Below are 24454 nucleotides of genomic sequence, written 5' to 3'. Positions count from 1 at the left end.
CTATTTAGGTCAAAAAATGAAGCAGGAGTCTAAAAGCGTGTGTGTGTGTGTGTGTGTGTGTGTGTGTGTGTGTAAGATACCAGTTCTATTTAGGTCAAAAAATGAAGCAGGAGTCTAAAAGCGTGTGTGTGTGTGTGTGTGTGTGTGTGTGTGTGTGTGTGTAAGATACCAGTTCTGAAGATGACTGCTGTGATGTTGCAAGCAATGGTCGTATTCATGACAAAGATCACAACTGCTCAAGATGCCTGTGTGACCTGATGACGACGACAGTGGCTGATGCCATATACTGACCTGCCAGGGCATGGCAGATGCTATACTGAGTATCTGATGTGCCTTCTCCTGCTTAACCTCCAACCTCCAGGCCTCCAGAGTCAGGTGTTGTTATTACCTCCATTGTCTAAATGAAGAAACAGAGGCTTTGGAGTCCAGAAGTCACATGGTTAGTAAGTGACAGGACTGGGATTTGAACTCAGGAGTGTCTGACACTGGACTTCGTGCTCTTATGTCATAGTAAGACCTTTTACAGCTCCAGCTGGGACCTGGGTGCGTGCGCTCTACCAGGCACACTTAAGTTGGAATTTATTGAGATTGAGAGAAAGAGAGGGAAAGGGGGAGAGAGAGAGACAGGGAAGGAGGGAGAGAGAGAGATCACTGCTCCCACAGGTAGTTTCATCTTATTCCCTGGGGATTATGAAGGGAGAACACGGAGGGGCGAAAAGGAGGCAGGAAGTAGACAAATACCAGCTTTCTTAAAATCGGCTACTTTTCTCAGAGTGGGGTGGACCTCTTTGGGGCTGGGACAGGAAGAGACAGAGAAAGCAGGATAGGATTTGGAGGTATTTCTGGTCAAAACACTTCTGAAACGTTGCCAAATCTTCAACCGAGTGATTTTAAATTCAGAATGGTAATCATCAAAACCATTATGCAAAAGAGTATTTACATGAAATAGTATTATATAAATATGAAAAGCATTATATAAATAACTACAGATTTTTACAGTACAAGAATTCCTAAATGTTAACGATCAGTAATCTGGCCATGGGAGTGTTAATAAACCCAGCTAGAGGAGATTTTTCTGTCAAATGTGTTCTCATTTCCTAACTATATCTTTGGCCTTGGTCATAATTCATTGTGAATGTTAACGTTCGCAAGGGTTTCAAATGGAGATAAATTACCTGGTGGTATTTCTTCAGGATGTTGTGCATTTCGGCCACATCTTCACTTGTGATGGTCTTGATGATGTATCTTTTGTCGTAGGAAGTGTGGAATCGAGCCCCACTGCGCGCTTGGGAGTCGTTGGGAAGGGGTGCGCTCCTGGTCAAGGAATTCTTCCGGTCAGGATAAGGTGGGGGGAGGAGGAAAGAGATGGGTTAGAGGCACGGCTTTCTGATTTCCAGATCAGGTGTCGTCATCACAAGCTTTCAAACACATTTATGTTTGGAAGAAACTGGTATATCCTTTAAGTAGGATGACAACATTATATATTCATTGTAACTCAAATTGCTAGTCTTTTAAATGACGTGAAAACAGCCTGGATATATACTATGCTTCTAATGTCCTTAGAGTAGGCTAATGCCTAGAATTACAATCAAAGTTATTTTGTTGATCTGGTTCTTTTCTGAGTTGGACAAGAGAGCTCAAATTTTCTTCTGAAGCAAATTAGGTTCTAGTCATGAAAAGAATTTTTGTCACATTCCCTGAGTGGTTTCCTTATAGGAAGGTATTCTGCCAGACAGTAGGCGGGAAACAGCTCTCCTCATTCTGATACCATCCCCATGAAGTGGTTACTATTCATACCATCGCAGTTTTACAGATGAGGAGATGGGGACGAGAGAGGGTTCATCACTGGGCAAAGGTCCACGACTAGTAAGGGGAAGTGTTGGTGTCATATCTCCAGTGTGGCCAGCTCAAATCCCCAGTTCTCCATCAGTAAAGCACTCAAAACCACGCTGTCTGTGGCATGCCTTGGGAGGAGTCTGGGCAGGTGTATTCTAAACTAGGTCCTCACAAGACTCTGATTTGGTCCATCCTCCACCCCCTCTTCAGCCATTTCTGAGAACAGCTTAGCTCCTGGGGTGGTGGGCAAGAAAGGGCTCTGAGCAGGGGCTCTGGTAGCACCATTCATTCCAGTATCTAGCTGCCACTACGGACACTCTAGGTGGGTAAGCCACCCTAAAGTCTCCGCTTTTCTCACTTGTGACTTTCTTGTTTGAATCTCTCATTTTCTTTGTGTCCAAGAAACCGCTCCCACTTCCTCACACCTTCTTACTCTGGTCACTCAGACTAGGATAACCTCTAACATCTTGGGAGTCTGGACCTCACCCCTGCTGCTTGTGCTCCTAGGTATTGACCCTCCTGCCCTGCCTGGCCTCACTGGGTCATGTAGGAGGGATTCAAAGGCAAAGACACCTTCCCTCTCCAATTTCCTCTCCAAAAGTGGGCATTGGAAAGCCCCACTGAATGTCCACTAAAGGGGACACAGATGTCTTTAGAGAGGTAGGTGATCATGCATCCATGATGGATTTTTGATTAAACTGTTCCTTTCAACCTGGTATATTCAAGTCTCTTTATACTTTCCTTCCTTTCTCAAGGAAATCCGACAGGATTAAGCCCTATGAAGTACAACTATGTCACAGGGATAGTAACTCAGGAAGGTCCTTATGGTGCTGAGGGAGTGGACCGCCAGCATATTCTTTTTTTTTTTTTTTTTTAGATTTTTATTTATTTATTTGACAGAGAGAGATCACAAGTAGGCAGAGAAGCAGGCAGAGAGAGAGAGAGAGGGAAGCAGGCTTCCTGCCGAGCAGAGAGCCCGATGCGGGACTCGATCCCAGGACCCTGAGATCATGACCTGAGCCGAAGGCAGCGGCTTAACCCACTGAGCCACCCAGGCGCCCCCCGCCGGCATATTCTTATCTCCCAGGATACACCCTGGCACGACTGTCCGCACCACTACGTCCTGCGACAGCACATCTCCCAGAATGTACCTCGGCACGGCTGTCCGCACCGCCACATCCTGCGACAGCGCATCTTGATCAGAGTGCTGCCAGGCACACCTGTCAAGTGCAGAGCCAAGGCTGCCAATGAGCTGAATTTGCTTTCCTTAGGTTATTAGGAAACTGGAGAGAAGGAAAAAAAAAAAATCGACATAACTTCCAATGACGTTAAATAGCAGGATCTGGAAGTGTTAAACTATTCTTGAGACAACTGAAATCCATTCGACAGACTGAGAAGGATGAAAATAATTTTCAGGGTGAAAATGGCCATATTCATGAGAGTCTAATTCTCCATGACATTGGTTTTTTGGTCCTCAAAAAAAAAAAAAAAAAAAAAAAAAATCCCCAAAAAATTTGTTTTTTGGACCAAAAAAAAAAAAAAAAAAAAAAAAAAAATCTCCTTCACACTACTTCCTACTAAGAAGAAATAAAGGAGAAAATCAAAGCGAACTCCTTGGGATTTAAAACACTAGCAAAAAAAAAAAAAAAAAAAAGGCAACCATTGCCATGGGCTAATGGTCTTATATTTTCCTCCCATACATTAACCCGCAAAGAATTATTCAAAATAACTTCTTTTTGGAAGGGGGCAGGGTAGGTAAGAAAGGCCACCTGTGCTCAGCAAAGGACAGGATGACAGCAACATATTCATTAATATCAGATATTAAAGTCTAACATTCTATCACAGACCAACGGGAGAGAATAAAATTGAAAGCTGCGCAGTAAGTACTTCTTAAAATTTAATGAGCCACCAAGTTCGCTGGGGATAACGTTGAAATGCAGATTCTGACCCCAAAGGTGTGGGCAGGGCATCTGAAGAAACAGAGGACACTGACAGAGTTGCAGCAGGTCTGTCTCCCTGGTTAAGAATCAAGAGTCTGCTGAATTGTGGCTCTGATGTGTTTTGTCTGCATAGTGTGTCAAGTCCAGCGCATTGGTGGTACCTGCATAAACAGCTTTCCCACTATATTCTGTCCCATTCTGGTTTGGTTAAAATAGGAAACTTTATTTTATTTTTTTAATATTTTATTTATTTGAGAGAGAGAAATAGAGAGGAGGGAGCCCAAGGAGGAGCAGAGGGTGAAGGACAAGCAGACTCCATGCTCAACACAGAGCCTGATGTGGGGCCTGATCCCACAACCCCGAGATCATGACCAAACAGAAACCAAGAGTTGGACGCTCAACTGACTGAGCCACACAGGTGCCCCCAAGTGGGAAGCTTTATAGTGAAAAAGAAGACTTTGTTGCATTCACTGTAGTAATTCAGTAGAGAAATGTTTAATAACGATATGTACAAGGCAATGTATAGGTTTCCATAGGGCTAGAAATGACTCATCAAATAAGCAATGGCTCTTCAGCTCAGACATTACCTCTTTTCAAATTCTTCGTCTTCCCTGTCAGTATCTAATATACTGATAATCATTTATTCTAGACTCTGCATTAGCATATTGTCCATGTCTTAATTCTGATTATAACACTTCACAAATTCTAATATTGGTTCTGCCTCAACTCCATTTTTCAATAATCACATGAGTAGACCCAACCCACAGTGTCTACTTCCAGCGTGTGTAAGGATTTTTTTAAAGCTCTTAGTTTTCAAATAATCAAAGAAGTAAGGAACACTTTGTGAAAACTAAGAAAGTACCTTTATCACTATGAACATAAAAAGATATGAATCACATTTCCTGAAAGCCTCAGACAAGCAGAAAATCAGAAGAGTAAACAGCATTTCACACAAAATGCACAATTCTTGGAATGGCTCTAAGGCCTGGAAAAATCCAACTCATTATTTCATCTTTATTTTCACAACATTCCTCTGAGATAGAAAAGGCCAGATGCATTTTCCTACTTGAAGATAACCAAACTGTGGAGTACAAGGGAGTCAAGTAATACGCAGGCTCCTCCCTAAAGCTTCCTCTGAGGAAACCAAAAGGGGCAATTTTCAAAGACTAAACTTTTTCCATTACTTAACATCACAATCATTGACTTTCTGTGGTCTTTGAAATAAGGTAGAAATGTGTGTGTGTGTGTGTGTGTGTGTGTGTGTGTGTGTGTGTGTGTCTCTCTCTCTCTCTCTCTCTCTCTCAAGGCAGTACTGTGTAATGGTCTGCCTTCTTCAACCCTTGGATTTAGCCTCTCTGAGCCTCAGTTTCTATGTCTGTAAAGTGATCAAGAAGAAACCAGGGGAGAAGGTGAGCTGAGTGAAATCTCCACCACAGACCTTTTATAACTCTAAGAACGTATTTACTCGAAGGCATGATGCACAGCTCCAGGAACTATAGATTCACCTCAGAGGGTGAGTCGAACAAAAGTTCAGTCAGAAAGCTACGACCATCACCTCAGCAGAGGCATAATGATGGCTTAGACTATCTGGGCCATGATTAAAAAGAAGATGGCAATAGTTCTTAGGACAGCATGAAAATAAAACTTCATAGATTCTAGACATTCTCAGGACAATTTTGGCAAGACCGAGAAAATGAGCGGAGAGAGGGAAACCAGGGCCATGTTTTGAAAGGAGTCACTGAGCGGCCTCCATACAGTCTGCTATGTAGCAAAACTGACTATTGAAATTCTTCAGTGTGCTCTGCCCTGTCACAAGGGAAAATGGCCCATAGTATCATACAGGATGGTTGGGAGGTCAAGAGGATGGCTTGAGAGAAGCAGAGCTTGGGAGGGACCTTCAGGAGCCCCCATAGAGTTCCCCCCATGTGTAAATAATGCTCATAATCAAAGAGCATGACAGTTAAAAGCAACCTTGGAGATTATTCCAAACCATTCAACTTAAAGGTAAGAAAACAAAACCCAGACAACGGAAATGACTTGCTTGCCTTAGTGCTTGAACATCTGAGTGGGTCGATGTATGCACATGGCTTTACAGGGACCCTGCCCAGAGCAGTTGGCCTCCGTCCCTCCCGCCACTGCCGCCTCCTTCCCGGGCTTGAGAATCTAGTGGGCATTAGCGATGGGATTGCTGACACAGTCTTCTGCGGTGACAAATAACCTTCTAATCATAATTTAGAGCATGAGAGAACTGGCACAAAACCCAAACTGTCTCTATGTTTTCTGTCTTGCCAAGTAAAAATGTATCATCGGTAACAGCCTCAATGTTAATGCAGCCCAGAGTCCTCAATTTACACTTTTACTAACATGTGTACAAATCTATCCTGACTCATTCTAGCACTGTTCATTATTCGACTTGAGGTGGGTAGGTGTAGTTGCTGTCTTCTCTCAAGGCCAGAGCTGAGACGGATGTGTGTTTGTGGAACAAGGCTTCAGGACCGGGAAAGCATGTGTGATTAAGCCCTGGGCTTAGAGGCCTACAATTCATGTGGCACAGACAGGGCTGAAAGCTGCCTAGTGCTTTGCTCTTCTGACAGTTCTGTACATGGGGTGATGGTGTCAATCCTAAGAATTCTTCACATTTCTGACCACGTGGCACAGTGTCTGTTTTAATTAGTTCACTTGTTCTGAATATTGCTGGAGGCTTTCCTTCTCTTTTGGTGACAGGTTTCTATCTTTAAACACTGTCCCATCCTCTGTTTCTCCCTGCTGAAAACTGTAAGGGTTTTCTTGGCAAAGAAGGTTACTTGGTTAAAGAAGACTACTTGGCAAACAAGTAATCCTTTACTCTGGGAATGTATGCTGGGTTACTCTCCACAATGCTAAACTGGCAAGAAAGGAAGAAAGGAAAGAAAGAAGAGAAAGAAAGAGAGAGAGAGAGAAAGTTAAGACAAAATCTGTAAGTGAGGACAAGATTTACATGGAAGAAAGAAGGTCCAGCTGAAGAGACCATTCCATTTTTTTTTAAGACATCTTTTTTTTTTTAAAATTCTGTCTCATTTTAACCATCTGATTTAAAAAACCAAGTCTAAGAAGAAAATCTGATCTAACCAAAGACCTAAAAAGCACTGCTAATAGGGCTGGTTTAGTCATCTACAAGGTAATTCCCATTTTCAAAGTAAAATATTTACTCTTAGGAATGTTCACCATTACCTACCTGTCTGTGTGTATGAGAAAGCTGTGGGGTAAAATCACCCAATGAAATCTATGTAGAGTGTAGAGTTCTACTCTTGTTGCCCTATTAGAAAACAGATGGATGGAGGGACTGACAAAAGAAAGAAAGGGAGAAGGAGGGCAGGAAGAGAAGAAGGAAGAAGGGAAGGAAGAAGGGAAGGGAAAAAGGAAACAGATTCTTTGTTATGGACAAAGCCATATATTCTGAAATAAGGTGCCATTTAAAAAATTTAAAATCTGGGATTCTGAAACTCTCAGTTCAAAAGTGTGAATGTGCAAAAACAAAATGCCCTCTGGATATCTGGGGTCAAAGTCACAGGACAATTTAAAGGCAATCCAGAGCATTCAATGTGTGAAATGTCCCACTGGCCTTCGGAAATGTCCTCCAACACCTTCCCAAGGCTCGAAGCCATCAGAAGAGAACACACTCACACACCCACTATGTACACACTCATCAGAATGCTCTGAACATCAAAACCATTTCTCCCTGTTTAGTTTGTTCAGACTTCTATTTCATTTCCTCATATTTTCTCAGGTCCGCATGGCCGTAAGCAGAGGCCTGGTGACCTTTCAAGTTCCAAACAGGGATGATGGTGAAGCTGGGGGACGTTATAACACGACATCGGACACGGGGAACCTTAAAAGTCAAGACTGTGAATTTGGGCAAGTTAATTTAAGCTCTTTGTGCCTCAGTTTCCCTATCTATAGAAATAATGATGAAGATAATAATAATACTAGTCAAAAGTATGGGAGTTAAATTAGAGGAATATAAAGTTTCAAATTAGTGCCTGGAAGAGATTAGTACTCAATAAATGACAGCTGTTATTATAAATAGTGAATTTCAACTTGGAAGAGATTTAGAAGTGCAGATCAGTATTGACATGATTCTGCGGGCTGGGAAGTTAAAAATGAAGAAGGACTTATAGAATAAGCTTCTTCCAATTTGCTCTCGATTCCATCCCCCACCCTGGCCAAGCCTCTGGTTTGTGCCCACTGAAAATCGAGAGCCACACATTGTCATTTACCTTTGCAGGTTATTTCCTGTAGCCCTCCTTAATGACCACTAGTATTTTTACAAAAGAATTTAAAACATTTTATAAAGAACTTAAAAGTCAAAAAATCCCAACCCACAAGGTCTTCCTTCTGTCCCTGGCCTCCTGCTTACCTCCCTCAGAGGGGAAAGGGGGTGGGACAAGTCTCTAAAGAAATAGAAAGCACAGGGGAGGGCAGCCTGAGGAGATGGGTGACTCCTTCCTGAGGAGAGGGAGGAGGGTGAGGAGGAGGAGGAAAGTAGGCTGGAGGAAGACACCCATGAATTTGAAGGCACAGGCAAGGGAAAGTCAGGGGAGCTCAATGTACACGCCTCTGTTACCTCGAGGGAGAAGCGAGAATAAAGGAAGGTAAGTGGGTACCAGGTAAAAATGAGGGCCCGAGGAGAGGGATGGAGGTTTGGAAAAGCAACCTTGGAACAGCCAGTCTGGGAGGTCATCTGTGTAACACACTGAGTTACCGTGACATTTATAATCCCATTCAAGGCAAGGCTTTAAAAGACTCAATTCAACATTTAAAATATGGATGAATAGACATTGATAGAGTGTCTTGTTAACCTCCACTGCCCACAGAAATTTCTCACAGGCTCCAGGTCTCAGCAGGGATGGCAGAAACAGAGCGAATTAGAAGTCAAGGGCAAGGAGGCCTCCCAATTCCCCCACCCCCCCCACCCCTCACTCTGTTACCTGATTATCTGCAAAGATAGTTGGACTTCATGTCTCTAGGTTTCCTTCTTGCTCTACTAATTAGTGTTCAGTAATAATCATTGCTGTTAGTTTGTAGAGACATAGGAAATGGATAATGATTTGTTATTAGTTTAGGGGGAAAATAGGAAATAGATAATGATTTGCTATTAGTTTAGGGGGAAAATCTGATCACAAATGTAAACTAACTGCAAAATGTGTGCTGTATTCACTAGCCATTCATTCATTTCATATTATAAACTATGTAATTCCTCAAATTCACTTGTTCTAAATGCCAATACTGTTATCCTAACACCCTACCCTCAAGAAAAAGGCAGCCAAAGTCAGTGGTGGAGGAAAATGAAAATCACATATTGAATAAAAACGAAGTTTAAGCCACATTCTTCTTCCTTAATAGCTTTACTGAGCTATAACTCACATGCCATACAATTCACCTCTTTAAAGTGTACAGTTCAATGGTCTTTAGTACATATACAAAGTTAACCATCTCCACAATGAATTTTAGAACATTTTCATCACCTCAAAAAGAAACCTGTACCCATTAGCAGTCACTCCCATTCTGACATCCATCCTCCAAGCAGGAAACCACTCTCCACTGTCCTAGAGTTGCCAATTCTGGACATTTCATATAAACACACTCCTCCAGTACACAGGCATCTGTGACAGGACCAAACTTTTCTCTTGCAAGTCCCTAAGGCAAGCAGCTTGGTTGCCTGGGTTGTCTCTGGCAAGTGAAGGGACATTTACACGCACGCTCTGCTCGGTCCAGTGCAGTGGACACATGACAACACGCAAATGTTACTTCTTAGGCTGCTCCTAGGCTTGCTGGGAGCTGGGTAGGAAAATGAACTCTCTGACAAAAACTAAAGCTCTTAAATGGAAGAGCTCTTAAATGGAAGACAGGTAACAATCTGACAATTTACTCCATTTTCACTTGCCTTTCTTGCCTCTTGGTAAGTGAACTGATTTTTACTATTTCTATTCTGCACAGCCTAGTACCTGGCTGATCTTACAACACCCTGTCCCCAAACTCAACAGTGATGTTTGAAGCTCTGGTGGCATGTCAGCCCTCGGCAGGAAATAAAGGAAGATAATGAGAGATGAAGCTCACTCTTCAGTGGCCTTCTTACGCTTCTAATTGGAAATTTATTGTCATTTCCCTTAAGAAAGGGATTAATGATGCCATCCTTCCTCTCCACTCCTCTGTAAGGCGACACTGAAGATGTTTATTTCCACAGTGGGAAGTCCGGGATTAGTGGGGCCTCCAGAAGCATGGAGGAAATGCAAAGGTCAATTTAATTAGCTCATTCTTGCCACCGATCTTCTATGCCTCTCCTGAAAATGTCATGATTTAGTAACCATTATGGTCCCCTGTGCATTTTTTAAATACCCAAGCACTCTGAACACTTAATTCTGAGTCTTACATGTTTTTGGATTTTTTTTCCATTTTGATGTGGGTTTGTAGTCCTGTTAAAAATGATGTATGAAAACTTCTTACTTTTAATCAACAGAAAAGCCATTAAGATCAATTCCGCCATACTCCAGTGTATGAAAGCCACCACCTTGCAAAGGGAACATGTCGGTCTTGTACACAAGAACTTCAGTGACTGTCATCTCCTTGAGATGACTTAATAACAGATTCAGAGAGTTGACAGCTGGGAGGGCCTCAGCGAACATCATGTCCTTTTCCCTCATTTCACAGATGAGAAAATTGAGACCCTCCAGGACTAAGCGACTGGAGACAGCCCACAGCCACAGTCCCTGAAGATCCAAGACTCAGACCAGCCTCTTTGCCCCCAGGAAATGTTCTTTTTCTTAACCCACGTTACCTGTTTCATGGACTTGAAACCTGGAAGCTGATCGCTCCCTGCTGACAACCCAGGATTATGATTACATGCCTCAAGTCACAAGGCCGGGAGCCAGGAGCAATCGCCCGGGCCGAGGCTGCTTTCTGGGTTTGCGTTTGACATATCTGAGGGAGCACAGATGGTCCTCTGACTGTAAAGACCAACATGCTAACTTGAACATTACCATCAAGGATTTATTAAATGCCCACTGTGTTCAAAGCCATATGTTAAGCTCTTCGGGAATTTCAAAGAAAGTCTGAGCTGTGATCCCAGGTGTAGAGTGGCTTTCATTAAAACGGGGAGCAAGAACACTGCAATTTAACATTTATCAATAATGAAACAACTGAGAAAAGAAGAACACAACAATGAATGGTGATGACTGGCAGAGAAACAGAGTTGCAGGAACTTCTTGGAGCACCATGAGATCTCCTTTAAAAACCTTAGGTTGGTACTTGACTGACATTAAGATACCACAGACCTGTGCCCGGGGATCATAATAAGCAAACACAACATCTAACCTGGACAGGAGTTCCCTGTGGCAGGGACAACTGTCAGCTCTTGGAAACCACAGGTCATAACCCAAAGGGTTCAGTGTGGTTGTGGGGGGTGGCGGGGAGACAAAGGCCGACAGTCTGTGATGGGGACAGTCACTGGTTCAACTTATAAGAAGGAGCAGAAAAAGAACAAGAAAAAAATCTGATGATGTTGATAGGTTGTGAGGCAATTTTCCCAAAAGTCTGTCAGGAGAAGACTGCTTTGGTTTTTGGCCCAGGAGGAGTTTCTGTCCAATATGCACTGTGAGGCCTACAGAGGCTCACCGGTGAGGCCAAAAAGTGTGAGGAGAGGCTGTGAATGAGCCGGCTCAAGAGACACAGCAGTTACAGAGGAAAGAAAGAGCTTATATGGCTCAAGGAGGAAGCAGATTCCAGATGGTGACAGGACAAGTAGGTCTGTGGAGAGACAACACCCAGAAGCCAATCCCTCCCACGTCTGGGCCTGCGCTCCCCAGGCTGCCCCACACACAAGATCACCTCTATGTTCAAAAGGCTAAAAACTCAACTGTATCTTCCGCTCTCCCCTCGCCCTTTCCCAAGCCTTCCCCTTGCTAGTGACCAGTACCCCTGCTCCCCCAGCCCCTCAGGCTCCAACACCTCCACTCCTGTCAGGTTTCTTTTCCCTCCACCTTGGGGCGCTGCTCTCTGCTTGACCCTGTCAGTGCGGCGGGCTTTCGTGTCCCTGGGATAGTTGATAGTCTCCGAGCTGCGTTATCTCCTTTATGCATTCTGTCTGTAACCACCTCAGTTATCTTTAGAAAATCCACATGTCATCGCATCATTCCCCTGTGCAAAATCCACAGCTCTGGGGCTGAAGAATCCGAGGGAAGCCTGCGGGGCAGTTTCCCATCTTCCTCTCCCCAGTCCCACCACCATCCGGCACTTCACATTTCCTGAGCTCTTGGCACCATGCTTTGGCCCAGAAGGTTCATTTCCCTGGGTTGATCCGCAAGCCCTCCCTCCCTTTCTGCCACAAATATTTCCTACGTGCCTGCCCCGAGCCAGGTTGATACTAAACTCTGGGCCTATACCCCTAGACACAGGAGACTCAGTCCCTGCCCTTAGAAAGTTTAAATGGTTTTTGGGAAGTCTACATTTGAAAATACAGTGACAGGCTCTGTATTCTACAGATACTGGCAGATTTTTCCCCCCAAAGTTCTGTCATACTCTCAAGGTCTTAACACTTGAACATTTTATTTTTAAACTTGAAACTAGAACATCAAAAGTTTAAAACATTAGCTTTTAAAATTAATTATTTTAAAATTAGAATTCTCCATTACAAATACAAAGACGAAGATGCATCAAATGCAAATAATGAGGGATTCTAATTCAGGCGACGTGGTAGGGGAAAGTAAACCTGGTATTATCCTCCAGGAAGAACAAGAGGGCTCAGTTTCAATTATGTGGTGCGGTGAGGCTTAATAGCATCATCTCCATCATGCAGAACTTTTTGGTTTCTGGCGGGCAATCCTCTCCCGCAGCTCAGAAACTTTAAGCGAACCCTCCCTTTGATTTGCCAGGCCTGTTGTAAGAGGCTCTGGTACTCTGAGAGACTGGAAAGAGGGATGCAGGTTTTCTTGCAGACCAGTAAAAATTAAGATGTCTGGATTTCTATAAATCTCATTAGCATCTTATACAGAATCTGATAGAGAACAGTAAAAAACAAAGAATGAGGAATTCCTTCATTCTTTCTTCCCTTCTGCATCCCCTATAATGTCTTGCAAACAGCCTGACATGCACTAGGTGCAAATAAACACACACTGAGTGTAATTGTGCATGAAATCCTCCACCAAAGGAGAACCAGAGCTTCGGGGAGCAGCGGAGGCAGAAACAGTGTCAGAACAGTGGAGACCTCCAACAGTGAATGCACTGCATGGTGCAGTCATCTTGAAAAGATGACTTATCTTAAAAGTACAGTAATGCAGCATCTCATCGGCCCAACAATGATCAGAAGAACATAATTCAACACTGAGCCTCTTACAAACCAGTGAAGTAATTTTAAGACACACTAATAAGCTGTCGAAAGTTCCGAATCTGGATGCACTGGACACACCTACACAGAGGTTTATATGTATAATGTTAAGTGATACTGTTATTAATGATGAATATTCTAGAACCACTGTTTGCATTTGTCTTTAACAGCAAGAAAACAGTTTTATTTTAAAGGCCATCCAAGAAAGAGTGTTTACTAGATTTGAAGGGGAAAAATACAAATGTTTACAGTAGGAATGCTCTTCAGTTCTTGTCAAGAAGTTTAAGTATGCTGATAGAGGTCAATTAGGTAGGCTAATTACCATGTCCTACTTTTATCAGATTCATCAATACTGACTTTTTTTCAGGTGCAGCAAAAAGGCATTCACACACACAGGGTGGGTCAACACAGTTTATCCCTTTGATTCAATAAGGAGGTCTGAATATGAAATGAACCAGACAGTGGCGTTACTTATCGCCATATTGATTTAAAGCCATTCATCCAATAAGAAGGCTCTTCAGAAAAATAAACACATCAAGGCAAGGCAAAGCAGTGTGAGGTCTGGTCCCCTCTAGCAATCGGTGCCATCAAAAGATGATCAGACCCCAGGTCACTGATCTTACTTTTCAAATCAGATTGAGAAAGAGTATTTAATTTGGTATTCTATGTCAACCCATACACGTTACTTGTTCGTGCCACGATCAACGCAATGTCTGGGCAGTGGTTGAATTGATGTGCCCAGCAGCTGGGATAACAGCCCCTCTAGTCCTGGCCTATGCCCACTGCTGGGCCTCCCAGGGCTTTCCCAGGACCATAGCACCTCTACCTTCAACCTGGCAATGCCCAGAGGTCCTAAGGTATGAACTCAGAGCCAGAGCTGGCACACTTCTTCCATTTTTCCAAACCAGGTAGCCAACAGAGTAGAGTGGAGTGGAGCCCTACATTTATGAGCTGATCTTCAGTTTGAACTCTGGGGCCTACCCCTATTGAAAATTTCCTAAAAGGTAGAGACCTTGGGAAAGGAACATGGGAACAGGGAGGGAAACCAGCATATATCTCTGGTTTATGAAAGTTACTAAACACCCACTTTTTTTTTTTTTTTTTTAAATAGAAATACAGTTGCCAAAGAGAAAGCAGCAATTTAAATGCCAAAAGCACTGGGTGTAGCTGAGGAGAGGAGTGGTGTTGAAATGATTAATTACACGCGCACCAGCTCTCTCTACCGATCTCTCCCGCTAAGAGCTTCAGAGACTTGCCAATTAGTTACTTGAATCATCCTCTACTTGCCTGATTTGCCTTTAAAGTTTGTACTTAGCAATTTGCACTTATTTAAATACCAAGTTATACGGTTTTGTTTTTAGGGGGGAAAAGGTGAAGGAAAACTGGCTCATGTCTTGGTATTTCTGCAACTAAACTGGTCATTTTAGGAAATTCAAAAAAACTACTTTTATCAGCTGTAGTACAGATTTTAGGCTATAAAGGGTCCATTTCAGATCGCATTTAACAGGGCTGATTACAGGAAGAAATTTAAGAACTTCATTTTGGTAATGAATTGAGGAACTTCAAGATCCTATAGCATAGGCTCTCAAAAGCCAGTTTCTGTGAAATGCCAGTGTAGCCAATTAAAAAAAAGGGCGGGGGGAGGGACAGAGGGAGAAACACACAAAAACTTAACATGGGAATCAGGCAGAGGAGATTTTCTTAGGACATCGAAGTTGTCAGCTATTCATTCCTTTAAAGCACCGTTTATTTTCATACGGCTTCTTTAAATGTATTAAACAGTTCTTAAATAATGTAGAATTATTCCTTTTTATTTTATATAAACCTTTTTTACTATTCCGAAATTTATTCTTTAAAAGTGACTTATTGGGGTGCCTGGGTGGCTCAGTCAGTTAAGCGCCTACCTTCAACTCAGGTCATGATCCTGGGGTCCTGGGACCAAGTCCTATGTTGTTGGGCTCCCTGCTTAGCGGGGAGTCTGCTTCTCCCCCCAACCCCCCGCCATTCTTGCTCTCTCTCTCTCACTCTCAAATAAATAAATAAATAAATAAAAGTGACATTTTTTTCAGCAGTAAATTCCAAGTCTAGGTTTGATTGAAATTCTTTCTCTTACACGGGAGGCCCAAATCTGAGTGCTGGCTCCACCAGTTTTTGAAAGCAAAGTGAGCGCCCACTCTACCCTGTCCCACTTCTCCTCAGCCCTCGCTGGGGTACACCCAGCCTCTGCTCGGAACCCACCTCTTTGGGAACCTCAGCTCTAGTCCACGGAGGAGGGCATCTCACTGGCACCCTGGCAGCTTGGAAGATCCTTGGAAGCCTGAGTGAGCATGCGAGAAATTCTTAGAAACCCAAGAATGGGGCAGGACAGGGTGGGGAGGCCAACATATCATTAGGGAAGTATACTAAGAGTAGTGCATTATGGACCCTACTCTTTAAGGGAAAATACAAAGTAAACTGTGTCGATGTTCAACTTGTAAGGTCACTTGGGACAGCTATATGGTACTTAATGCAGGGTAAATTAGAATCTCTGATTTGGGGCAAATGAAAGAGTGTTTACTAGATTTGAAGGGATTTAAAAATAAGTCCGTGCTTCCACAGTAAAATGAATAGACTGTCCTAAAAGACCAGAAAGTAGCCCTTGCATCTCTTAACTCAGATTTTCTGCTCTTAAAAAAAGTCCTTGGGGGGCACCTTGGTGGCTCAGTTGGTTAAGTGTCTGACTTCAGCTCAGGTCATGATTCTGGTGTCCGGGAATCGAGCCCTGCATCAGGCTCCCTGTTCAGTGGGAATCTTGATTCTCCTTCTCCCTCTGCCCCTCCCCCCAACTTGTGTTCTCTTTTTCTCTCAAATAAATAAATAAAATCTTTAGAAAAATCTTTGGTTTTTACAAATCTGACTGGCTAACTGATGTCAGGTCCTTTCTTAGCAGAAATGACCATGGATTAGCACTTACGGCAGCCCCATGATCTCAATTTTTAAAGTCAAATTTGAGAACCAAGCATACATAGGAAGAAAAGCAACAGAGCACAGTTTTCTGTGGTGGGTACCAAGAGCAGATGAGAGTGCTCCCCAAGCCGTTCCCAGGACTGGCAGGCTCTTGCTGATAACAGCTCTACGGTCACTAGACCATGATGCATCACAGCGCACAAGGTGTGGCCTCTGACAAAACGTGAGCAGAGTCAGGTTCAGCCAATTTGAAAAGCAGCAAATCAATCGTAACAAAAATAGAATTTCTATGATTGGTAAGTGGCCTCTGTAAATACAGGAAATGTGAATTCAAGACCCACATACACACTAGCACGGGCTGCAGACACAGCTGGCGGCAGAAATCAAAAGGAGGCTCTGCTGACAGGACGCTTCCACCGGGAAATGCAAGTATCACCTAGAACTCTCCCGTGTGTTCTCTTCCTGAAGAATAATCTTTTCCTACCGACTGCCAAAATCAATCTGTACAGAGGCTCCTAAATGAAAGAACCCTTTACTTCGGAAAAAAACACTGAAACATTCTTATATAAAATGAAAATTACTATTATATAATTACTTGTAATGAAAAAAAATGTAAGTCCTGTTTTACGGAGCAAAACCCATCTGAAGCAAAGGTTGCAAAAGCAACTCACCTGGAAATCCTGATCGTCGATGCCAAACCTCTCCCGCAGGTTACGGAAAACCATCGGGCAGTATTCCTTAAACTTGAAGTGGCTCGGCATGTTTTCTCTGAAACAGGCATATTGTGGAGTAAAGTTTAGATGTATAGAATGTTAACCAGACCTAAATCTGCCACCTTCTAGTTCCACACGTAGCCAAGTGCCTGGAGTTCCCCACCCCCAGAAGGCACGGGTGTGCTCCATAGGATCGACTATGACCCACAGTACATCCGGAGGATACAGGGACAGACTGGTCACATTCACCTCCTTGCATCACCTAGGGGCCCTGGGACTAGATGACTGTTCTAATCCTGACCACTCCTGAGAGTCGCTCCCCCAAGGACGAAGAAGTGGAAAGACAAGAGGCCATACTGAGTGAAACCATGAAGGGATAGCAAAGAGCTTGGGGAGCTGGGGATGGGAAGCAGAGCAAGTCACAGACATGTTCCCCACACTCCTCTTCAGGGACGTGGTGATTAAAGCTTGCAAAACAACATTACCTCTCACTCCCGAACGACCAATGTTATGCTATATATAAATACCACATTCTAAATTCACACAGAAAAATATTCCTCCAGAGGTCAACCTCTAAACAATAGTAAGAGAATGAATGCATCTGCTTCCCATCAGAACAATGGTCACAGTAAGAAATTCTATACTTGATCCTTGTGTGGGTGGGATTTCTTGGAGGCTCATATCCCACTCATTCAGAATTGCTTCCTCCTTTGTGTACATGTACACCAACACACACACACACACACACACACACACACACCCCTCTACTGTCATACTTTGTACACCAAATTACAGTAATTTGTATACGTGTCGAGTTCCAACCACCTGCCTGTGAGCCCCCTGAGGTCAGGACCATTTCTCACACTTCCTTGTACCTCCCGCTCTTATGGACAGCTAATACATAAGGTGCTCCATAATGACATCCAACATGACATTCAAATGAAGGAGAAATGGTCTCAGTGCCTGCCATGGCATCCAATTATGTTTTACGAAAATGTCCTAATTCTTTATTGTTCTATGAAGGAGTCACATCCTGTTCATGAAGTGGGCATTATTCAAGTTTTGTATAAGATAGCTGAGGTCCATTGCTGTTAAAAATTCCAAGCAATTTACAGCTTCAAACGTTTAAATTGTAATGAGAATATCACTTTTAACATATAAGATATTCATAGAGAACAATATGCCATATGGCAAAAGGATATTACCCAAGAGGGCCTGCTGTTGCTTTTCTGAAAATGACAGATGGTTATGTTTATCACAGGATTAACTTCATCAGCAAAACTTTACTCCCACCCATTGAAAAATAATGTGATTATAGAAATTCACAAAAATCATGCTCCTGGCAGCCATGTCAGTCCTATAAAAGGGCCATACTTGTACTTACTTGTTAAAAAGGTGATTGTCCACCTTTATCTTTGAATAGGCTTTGAAGTCATCTGGCATCAACATAACAGGGATTTGAACATGGCTCAGTTCATTGATCTAGAAAAATACAAAATAAATGGCACAGGTTATTACTATCTCTGTGGAAAGTGCTTCACTTGAACACAGGGCTCAGGAAGAAAACCAGGTAGACCCAAGAACCTCCCGCCCACTTTCCTCCTGCTCCAATTCCAATCCGTCTCTCTTGAGGCCCTCCTTACTCCCTCTTCAGACTTTGCCACTGCCTCCACCTCCCTTCTAGCTCCAACTCCCACTGCTCATCTGGGTCTGCTGCTGGGCCTGTGGAGGACCTTTGGGGGGCAGTGACAAGGGAGGAATCCTGGAGGGTGAACCCTCATGGCCAGCAGTCCCTGCTTCTCCCATTTGTCCTCCCACTTCCCCTCCAGAGCCTCAGCCCAGGGCTCTTTACAACTTCTGACATAGATATTTGTCGAATTAATGAAGGTAACCATTTCTTTAAACGTTTGGGTACTCAAAAAGCAACATGGTCATTCATGTGATCTTTACCTTTCTTACAGGAACTACATTTAAAAATAAGTTTTGGGGCAGGGCATGAATTTACCAAGAGAGCAGCCCTCACGAAGGAAGGGAAGGAGACATACAGTCCTGAGGTGTAAACCGTATTGGTTTGAGGGAGTAAAAGGGAGATGGGTTTGAAAGGGGTCAAGACCAGAAGTAAAGATGTGGTTACAGAAAACAAAGGGTTGGAGCTGGACGCCTGGGTGGCTCAGTCGGAGGAGTGTCTCACCCTTGGTTTCAGCTCAAGTCATGATCTCAGTGTCTTGAAACAGAGCCCCACGTTGGGCTCTGCACTGGGCATGGAGCCTGCTTAGAACTCTCTCTCTCCCTCTCTCCTTCCCAGCTTGCACTCTCTCTTTCTAAAATAAATTATTAAATAAATAAAATCATTAAAAAAAAAAAAAGAAAAGAAAACAAAGGGTTGCACCAAGTTCTGTCTGAGTTCCAGTGAATGGCAGGAACAGCTTTTGATATACGACTTTGAAAAGGTTGAACTTTCTCTTGGTTATTTTTTCTCTCTTGGCTCCCAAGCTATACCTTCCTTGTTGCTACTAATAAAAACCACTTTAAAGATTTATACTTCCAGTAAATTGAGGATTCGCAGAAGGGTTCTCAGTTACAAAAACAAAACAAAACAAATCAAAGGAAAAAAAATGAGTTCTTTGATAAAGCAGAGCAGTTAACACATTGCTGGGTTCATAGTCGAGGCAATCTTCACGATGTCTTCCTTCTCCTAAAAAGAAGTTAATCCACAGGGAATTCAATGACTATCAAGCAAGCAGGAACAGAGAGAGCCATTTCTCTGAAGATAAATACCAACTTTGACATTTAGTTGGGTCAAAGGAAAGCTGGGGAGCTCAACCAAACACTTCAAACCTTAAATGAGGACCCCTGAAGGAAGTAAAAGGAGTCCCAACAGGTGGTAGAAGTAAACGCAAATGGTGTCTGGGGAAAAGCATCCCCAGCACAGGCCTCCAGGAGTCGCACAGATTCAGTTCAACCAACGGTGAGCACACAAAGATAACAGATAAAAGATATTCAGCAGAAACAAAAATTATTTGCATGACTTAAAGCTATTAGAATGATCAGATACAGAAAAGAAAACAAAAACTGTACGTAAAATGAATGAAGAAGTAAAAGACAGACCGGCAAAAATGAGTAAACTATGAGACTTTCCAAATGACCAGTTAGGTTGAAAGAGAATCCAATAAAACTTTTACAAAATGGAAACTATGATTGGTGAACAGAAAAGAGAACAAAAAGCTCCTAATTTAAGGCTTCAGAAGCAGACTGGATAACTGGTATACCAGAGGGGAGCTCTGAGGAAGTTACCCAGAATCCACAAAGAATGAAAATGTAACATTTAAAAGAATGATGAATGGAGGACATTAGGAGAAGGAAAGGAAAAGTGAATTGGGGAAAATCAGGGTTGGGGGGTAGGATGAACCATTAGAGACTGTGGACTCTGAGAAACAAACAGGGTTTTGGAAGGGAGGGGTGGAGGGTCGGGTGAGCCTGGTGGTGGGTATTAAGGCGGGCACGTACTACATGGAGCAATGAATCTTGGAACACTGAAAAAATTAAATTACATTTAAAAAAAAAGGAGAGAAGGGAAAAAATAAAAAATAAAAAAATAAAAGAATGATGAAGGAAGAAAATTAAAGGAGAAGAAGAATGCTCATGTGGAGTGAGATTACATGAACTCTTAGAGGAAGGGAATTGAGTATGGGGAAAAGCCAATATTTGAAATATAATGGCTGAGAATGTCCCACCATTGCTAGAAATTATAAATCTATGGATACATAATAAGAAATGACACACAAAATAGTCTATGAAGAAATCCACACCTAGATACACTGTAGTTAAACTGAAGATATCAAAATCAAAGAGAAGAAAAGTGGCCAGAGGAAAGAGACAGAATGCAAAGAAGCAATGACGAGAGGGACAGCCGACTTGTTAAGAGCCAAGCTGGCAGCCCAAGGACAGTGGCAGATCTTCGCAGTGAAAAATGACTATATAGGACTGTATACTGTGGTATATTTTTGGTCCATTATCTGGGCTCCTGGCATAAATCTAAAACCTTTGGAATTTCCAGAGTGACAGGAATGTCTTCTACCATTCATAAGGCACCCTGAGCACCCCTGAATTTATGCTAATGAGGTGACTCAGGGTGAGGCTGTCGCCAGAAGGACAAGTAAATACGGCTTTGGCACGTTCAGCCCTGCTCACTGACCTCAGGGAAGTGGAAGGAGGTTGCTAGGGAGGAAGTTCCATAAAGACTCCTGAACAAGACGTGGTGAGCTTCTAGGCTGCTGAACACATCCATGTGCCAGGGGGATGGCACACCCCAGTTCCACGGAGACAGAAGTCCCCATGCTCGGGAGCCTTTGGGCCTCGGCCTGTGTACCTCTTCACCTGGATCTGTTCATCTGGATCTCTTACAAGATCCTGTAGACTAAAGTGGTGAATGTGCATAAAGGTGTTCTCTGAGTTCCTTGAGCCACTCTAGCAAATTCACCACACCCAAGGAGGAGGCCGTGGAACCTTGGGCTGGGAGCCGGGGTGGTGAGTGGCACAGGGGCAGCCTGGGCTCGGAGCTGGAGTCTGAAGGGAGGGCCGACTGTGGGACGCGGCCCTTCACCCGTGGGGCCTGAGGCTATCTCCGTCCAGGAAGGCAGCGTGAAAATTCACTGCTTCGAGGTGCTAGAAAAAAACACACGTGGGGTAGAGCCGCTGAAACTACCGTCCCCAGAATGAGAGCAAAATAAAGGCTCTTTTCATAGAAACAAAAACCAAGGACTTAGCGACAAAAGAGCGCACTAAGGAAATGGATCAATTTTAGAACCATATTATTTAGACCATAAGGATATGATTCAGAAAGAGAGCAAACGTTCTGCGTGGAAGGCCTGAGACGTGAAAAGAATTAGTAGGCAAGTAAATTGGTAAATAGGATAAACACAAGTAAATATCACCTATATAAAGTAATAATGCTTTTAATTCCTGGGATGAAAATGTACAGGAATAAACAGCAGTATGTACGTAGGAAAGCAGTGACAGGCCCTGTATTATTCAGGAGGAGCGTAATATATAACTTTAACTATCATGATAACATTTAAAAGGCAAACATTAAAAGAACAGAAACAGAGTTATCTAACTTCCAAACTAGAAGGGGAAGAAGAGAATAAGAAAACAAAACTCATTATTTTAAAAAGGAGAGCCAAGAAGAAAATATAAACACTGTAAAAATGGGACAAATAGAAAGCAAATGGTAGAAACTCATCTGGATTCCCACATAATCCCAATAAGCACACACACACTAGTAGTTAAAAATAGACTGTCAAAATGAATTAGAAACTTTGAGCTATATGCAAGGGAAACACCTAAAATATAACTCAAAAAGGTGGAAAAAGAACAGAAAAACACATTAAATAGTACCAAAAATTATTGGGAAGCTAGCTGACCGTTACTAACATCAGATGAATTAATAACTTTAAGACAAAAGCATTATAAGGATAAAGAAGGCCTATACATAATGATAAAAGATTCAATTAGCCAGGAAGATAGGAGTCATATTTTAAGTACCTAATTAGTCTGGAAGTATACAGCAAAAACTGTTAGGACCTCAGGGAAAATCGGCAACCCACTACCCTAGAGGAGGATTTGAATATGCCTTCTGGATAGTTCAAACAGCCAAAATATTAAGAAAGATAAAGATTTTTAAACAATATATTGAACATCATTCATTCAATATATATGCTGTACACCTATGACTGACAAGTGGTCTTCCAGATGCTTGGGATATGTGATTGAAAACAGATTAAGATGTCTGCCCTCCTGAAACTTACATTTGAGTGGGGAGAGTCAATAAATAAAAGGAACACTCAGTAAATTACTATGTTAGACATAAATTATCTACTGTGTTAGAAGACCATGGAAAAAAAGAAAAAAAGCAGGATAAAAAGGTAGGAAATGCCCATCACTGCATGGGTGAGGGTCATTGAAGTATTTTAAATCAGGAGGGCTGGAGTAAGCCAAGGTTTGGAAGTGAAGAGACATTTCACATTCCAGTGCAAAGGCCCTGGGGCAGGGTGTGCCTGGTACACCTGAGACAAGGAGACCTCTGTGGCTGGAGATTACCTGAGAAGAGAAAGAGCTTAAGAGTTGAGATCACTGGAAAGACTGGTTTTTATTCCAAGTGATAATGGGAGCTGTTGCAAGGTTCTGGGTGGTAGAGTGATGATATCACTTAACTTAGGGTTTAAAAAGATTACTGGAGGGGTGAGAGTGGTCACAACTATAGAAGCAGGGAGCAGTGACAGCAGTGTAGGTAGGAAAAGGAGTATTTTTTGAAAGTGGAGCCAACATGATTTCCTGAAGCTCTGGATGTGGGGGTGTAAGAAAGAAGACAAGACCAAGTCCAAGGTCTTGGCCTGAGCAATTAAGGGGACAGAGCTGCCATCATCCAAGGTGGGGGAGAATTCCTTCTTATGCCTTTGCTTTCTGAATCATGTTAAAACTGAGTGCTTTGGGGCGCCTGTGTGGCTCAGTGGGTTAAAGCCTCTGCCTTCAGCTCAGGTCATGATCTCAGGGTCCTGGGATCGAGCCCCACATTGGGCTCTCTGCTCAGCAGGGAGCCTGCCTCCCTGTCTCTCTCTCTGCCTGCCTCTCTGCCTACTTGGGATCTCTGTCTGTCAAATAAATAAATCTTAAAACAAAAACAAAAACAAAACTGAGTGCTTCAACAATTTTTTTAAAATGACAAAATGGAAAACACATATGCAAACCATCAGGCTATTTATAAAACACACACACACACACACACACACACACACACAGAGTTGGCCGCTGCAGATCAAGCCTTATGATCTGATTAGAAACCACCACCCGCCTCTCCTGATCCACTTGGATTTTCCTGGGATAACTTTTTTTTCTTTTTAAATACAACTGCTCAGCACCCAGCTTCCCAAAGATACCATGTCCTTGAGAGGAAAGCAGAACAATCTGAGCTGAATTATGAACTCCCTCAAGCCAGTCCTTTGCATGCTATCTTACAGATGCTGAGTATCGCCACATTTCTCTTGAAATTCGAAAATATCCTCTGGCATTGTGGGGTAAATTTGCTGCAATGCCCTCCGGCACCTTGGCGGACTTTGGAAAGCACGGAGATAAACAGCAGATGTTTAAAACAGCAAATGCTATCATCTAATGATAGAATAAAATCATTGGAATAATCCCTTAAAATTGACTGCAATGATCATAACCTCCAAGCGCTTTAGATTCATCCCAAACAAGCTTAGTTACAACCAGCAGTTAATCCTTAACCTGTATAAACTAATGATCTCTACAAGCAGTCTCCTTGCGGAACTCTGTACCAACTGTTTGTGCGAGGCCAAATTACAAGTCTGTTCCTTTCAAATTATTTCAGTAACTTCATCAGGCCTCACTTTTAGTTTCCTCTATGTTATTAAAATCCCTTCATGTTATGATCCATTAAAAAATGTATGAAACTGCCACTTACCAAAAATAGGAGGCTAATTTAAAATTATATATTCTCTGGGTGCCTGGGTGGCTCAGTGGGTTAAGCCTCTGCCTTTGGCTCAGGTCATGACCTCAGGGTCCTTGGATTGAGCCCCCGCATCGCATCGGGCTCTCTGCTCAGCCTGGAGCCTGCTCTCCTCCCCTCCCCCTGCCTGCCTCTC

The 24454-nt window shown here is 42.9% G+C and overlaps 1 protein-coding gene across 3 annotated transcripts in view; it reads right to left on the bottom strand.

The window, feature by feature from the left end:
• The window catches only part of LOC111155527 (phosphatidylinositol-5-phosphate 4-kinase type 2 alpha), a 172566-nt gene that overhangs the window by 46919 nt on the left and 101193 nt on the right, over window positions 1–24454 (bottom strand). Inside the window, exons 2-4 of one of the 3 annotated variants that reach the window (XM_022515696.1) lie at window positions 18201–18275; window positions 16752–16817; window positions 1176–1328 (exon numbers count right to left, since the gene is read on the bottom strand). In XM_022515696.1, coding sequence (XP_022371404.1) covers window positions 1176–1328; window positions 16752–16817; window positions 18201–18275 — 294 coding nt within the window. Of the gene's footprint in view, window positions 1–1175; window positions 1329–16751; window positions 16849–18177; window positions 18276–24454 lie in introns of all 3 variants that reach the window. The other 2 variants (XM_022515695.1, XM_022515697.1) reach the window with 2 other exon arrangements.

This window comes from Enhydra lutris, unplaced genomic scaffold (genome assembly GCF_002288905.1).
Source record: "Enhydra lutris kenyoni isolate GAN:26980312 unplaced genomic scaffold, ASM228890v2 scaffoldscaffold42, whole genome shotgun sequence".
In the NCBI taxonomy this organism is placed as follows: domain Eukaryota; kingdom Metazoa; phylum Chordata; class Mammalia; order Carnivora; family Mustelidae; genus Enhydra; species Enhydra lutris.
This window is presented reverse-complemented; position numbering and strand designations above follow the sequence as displayed.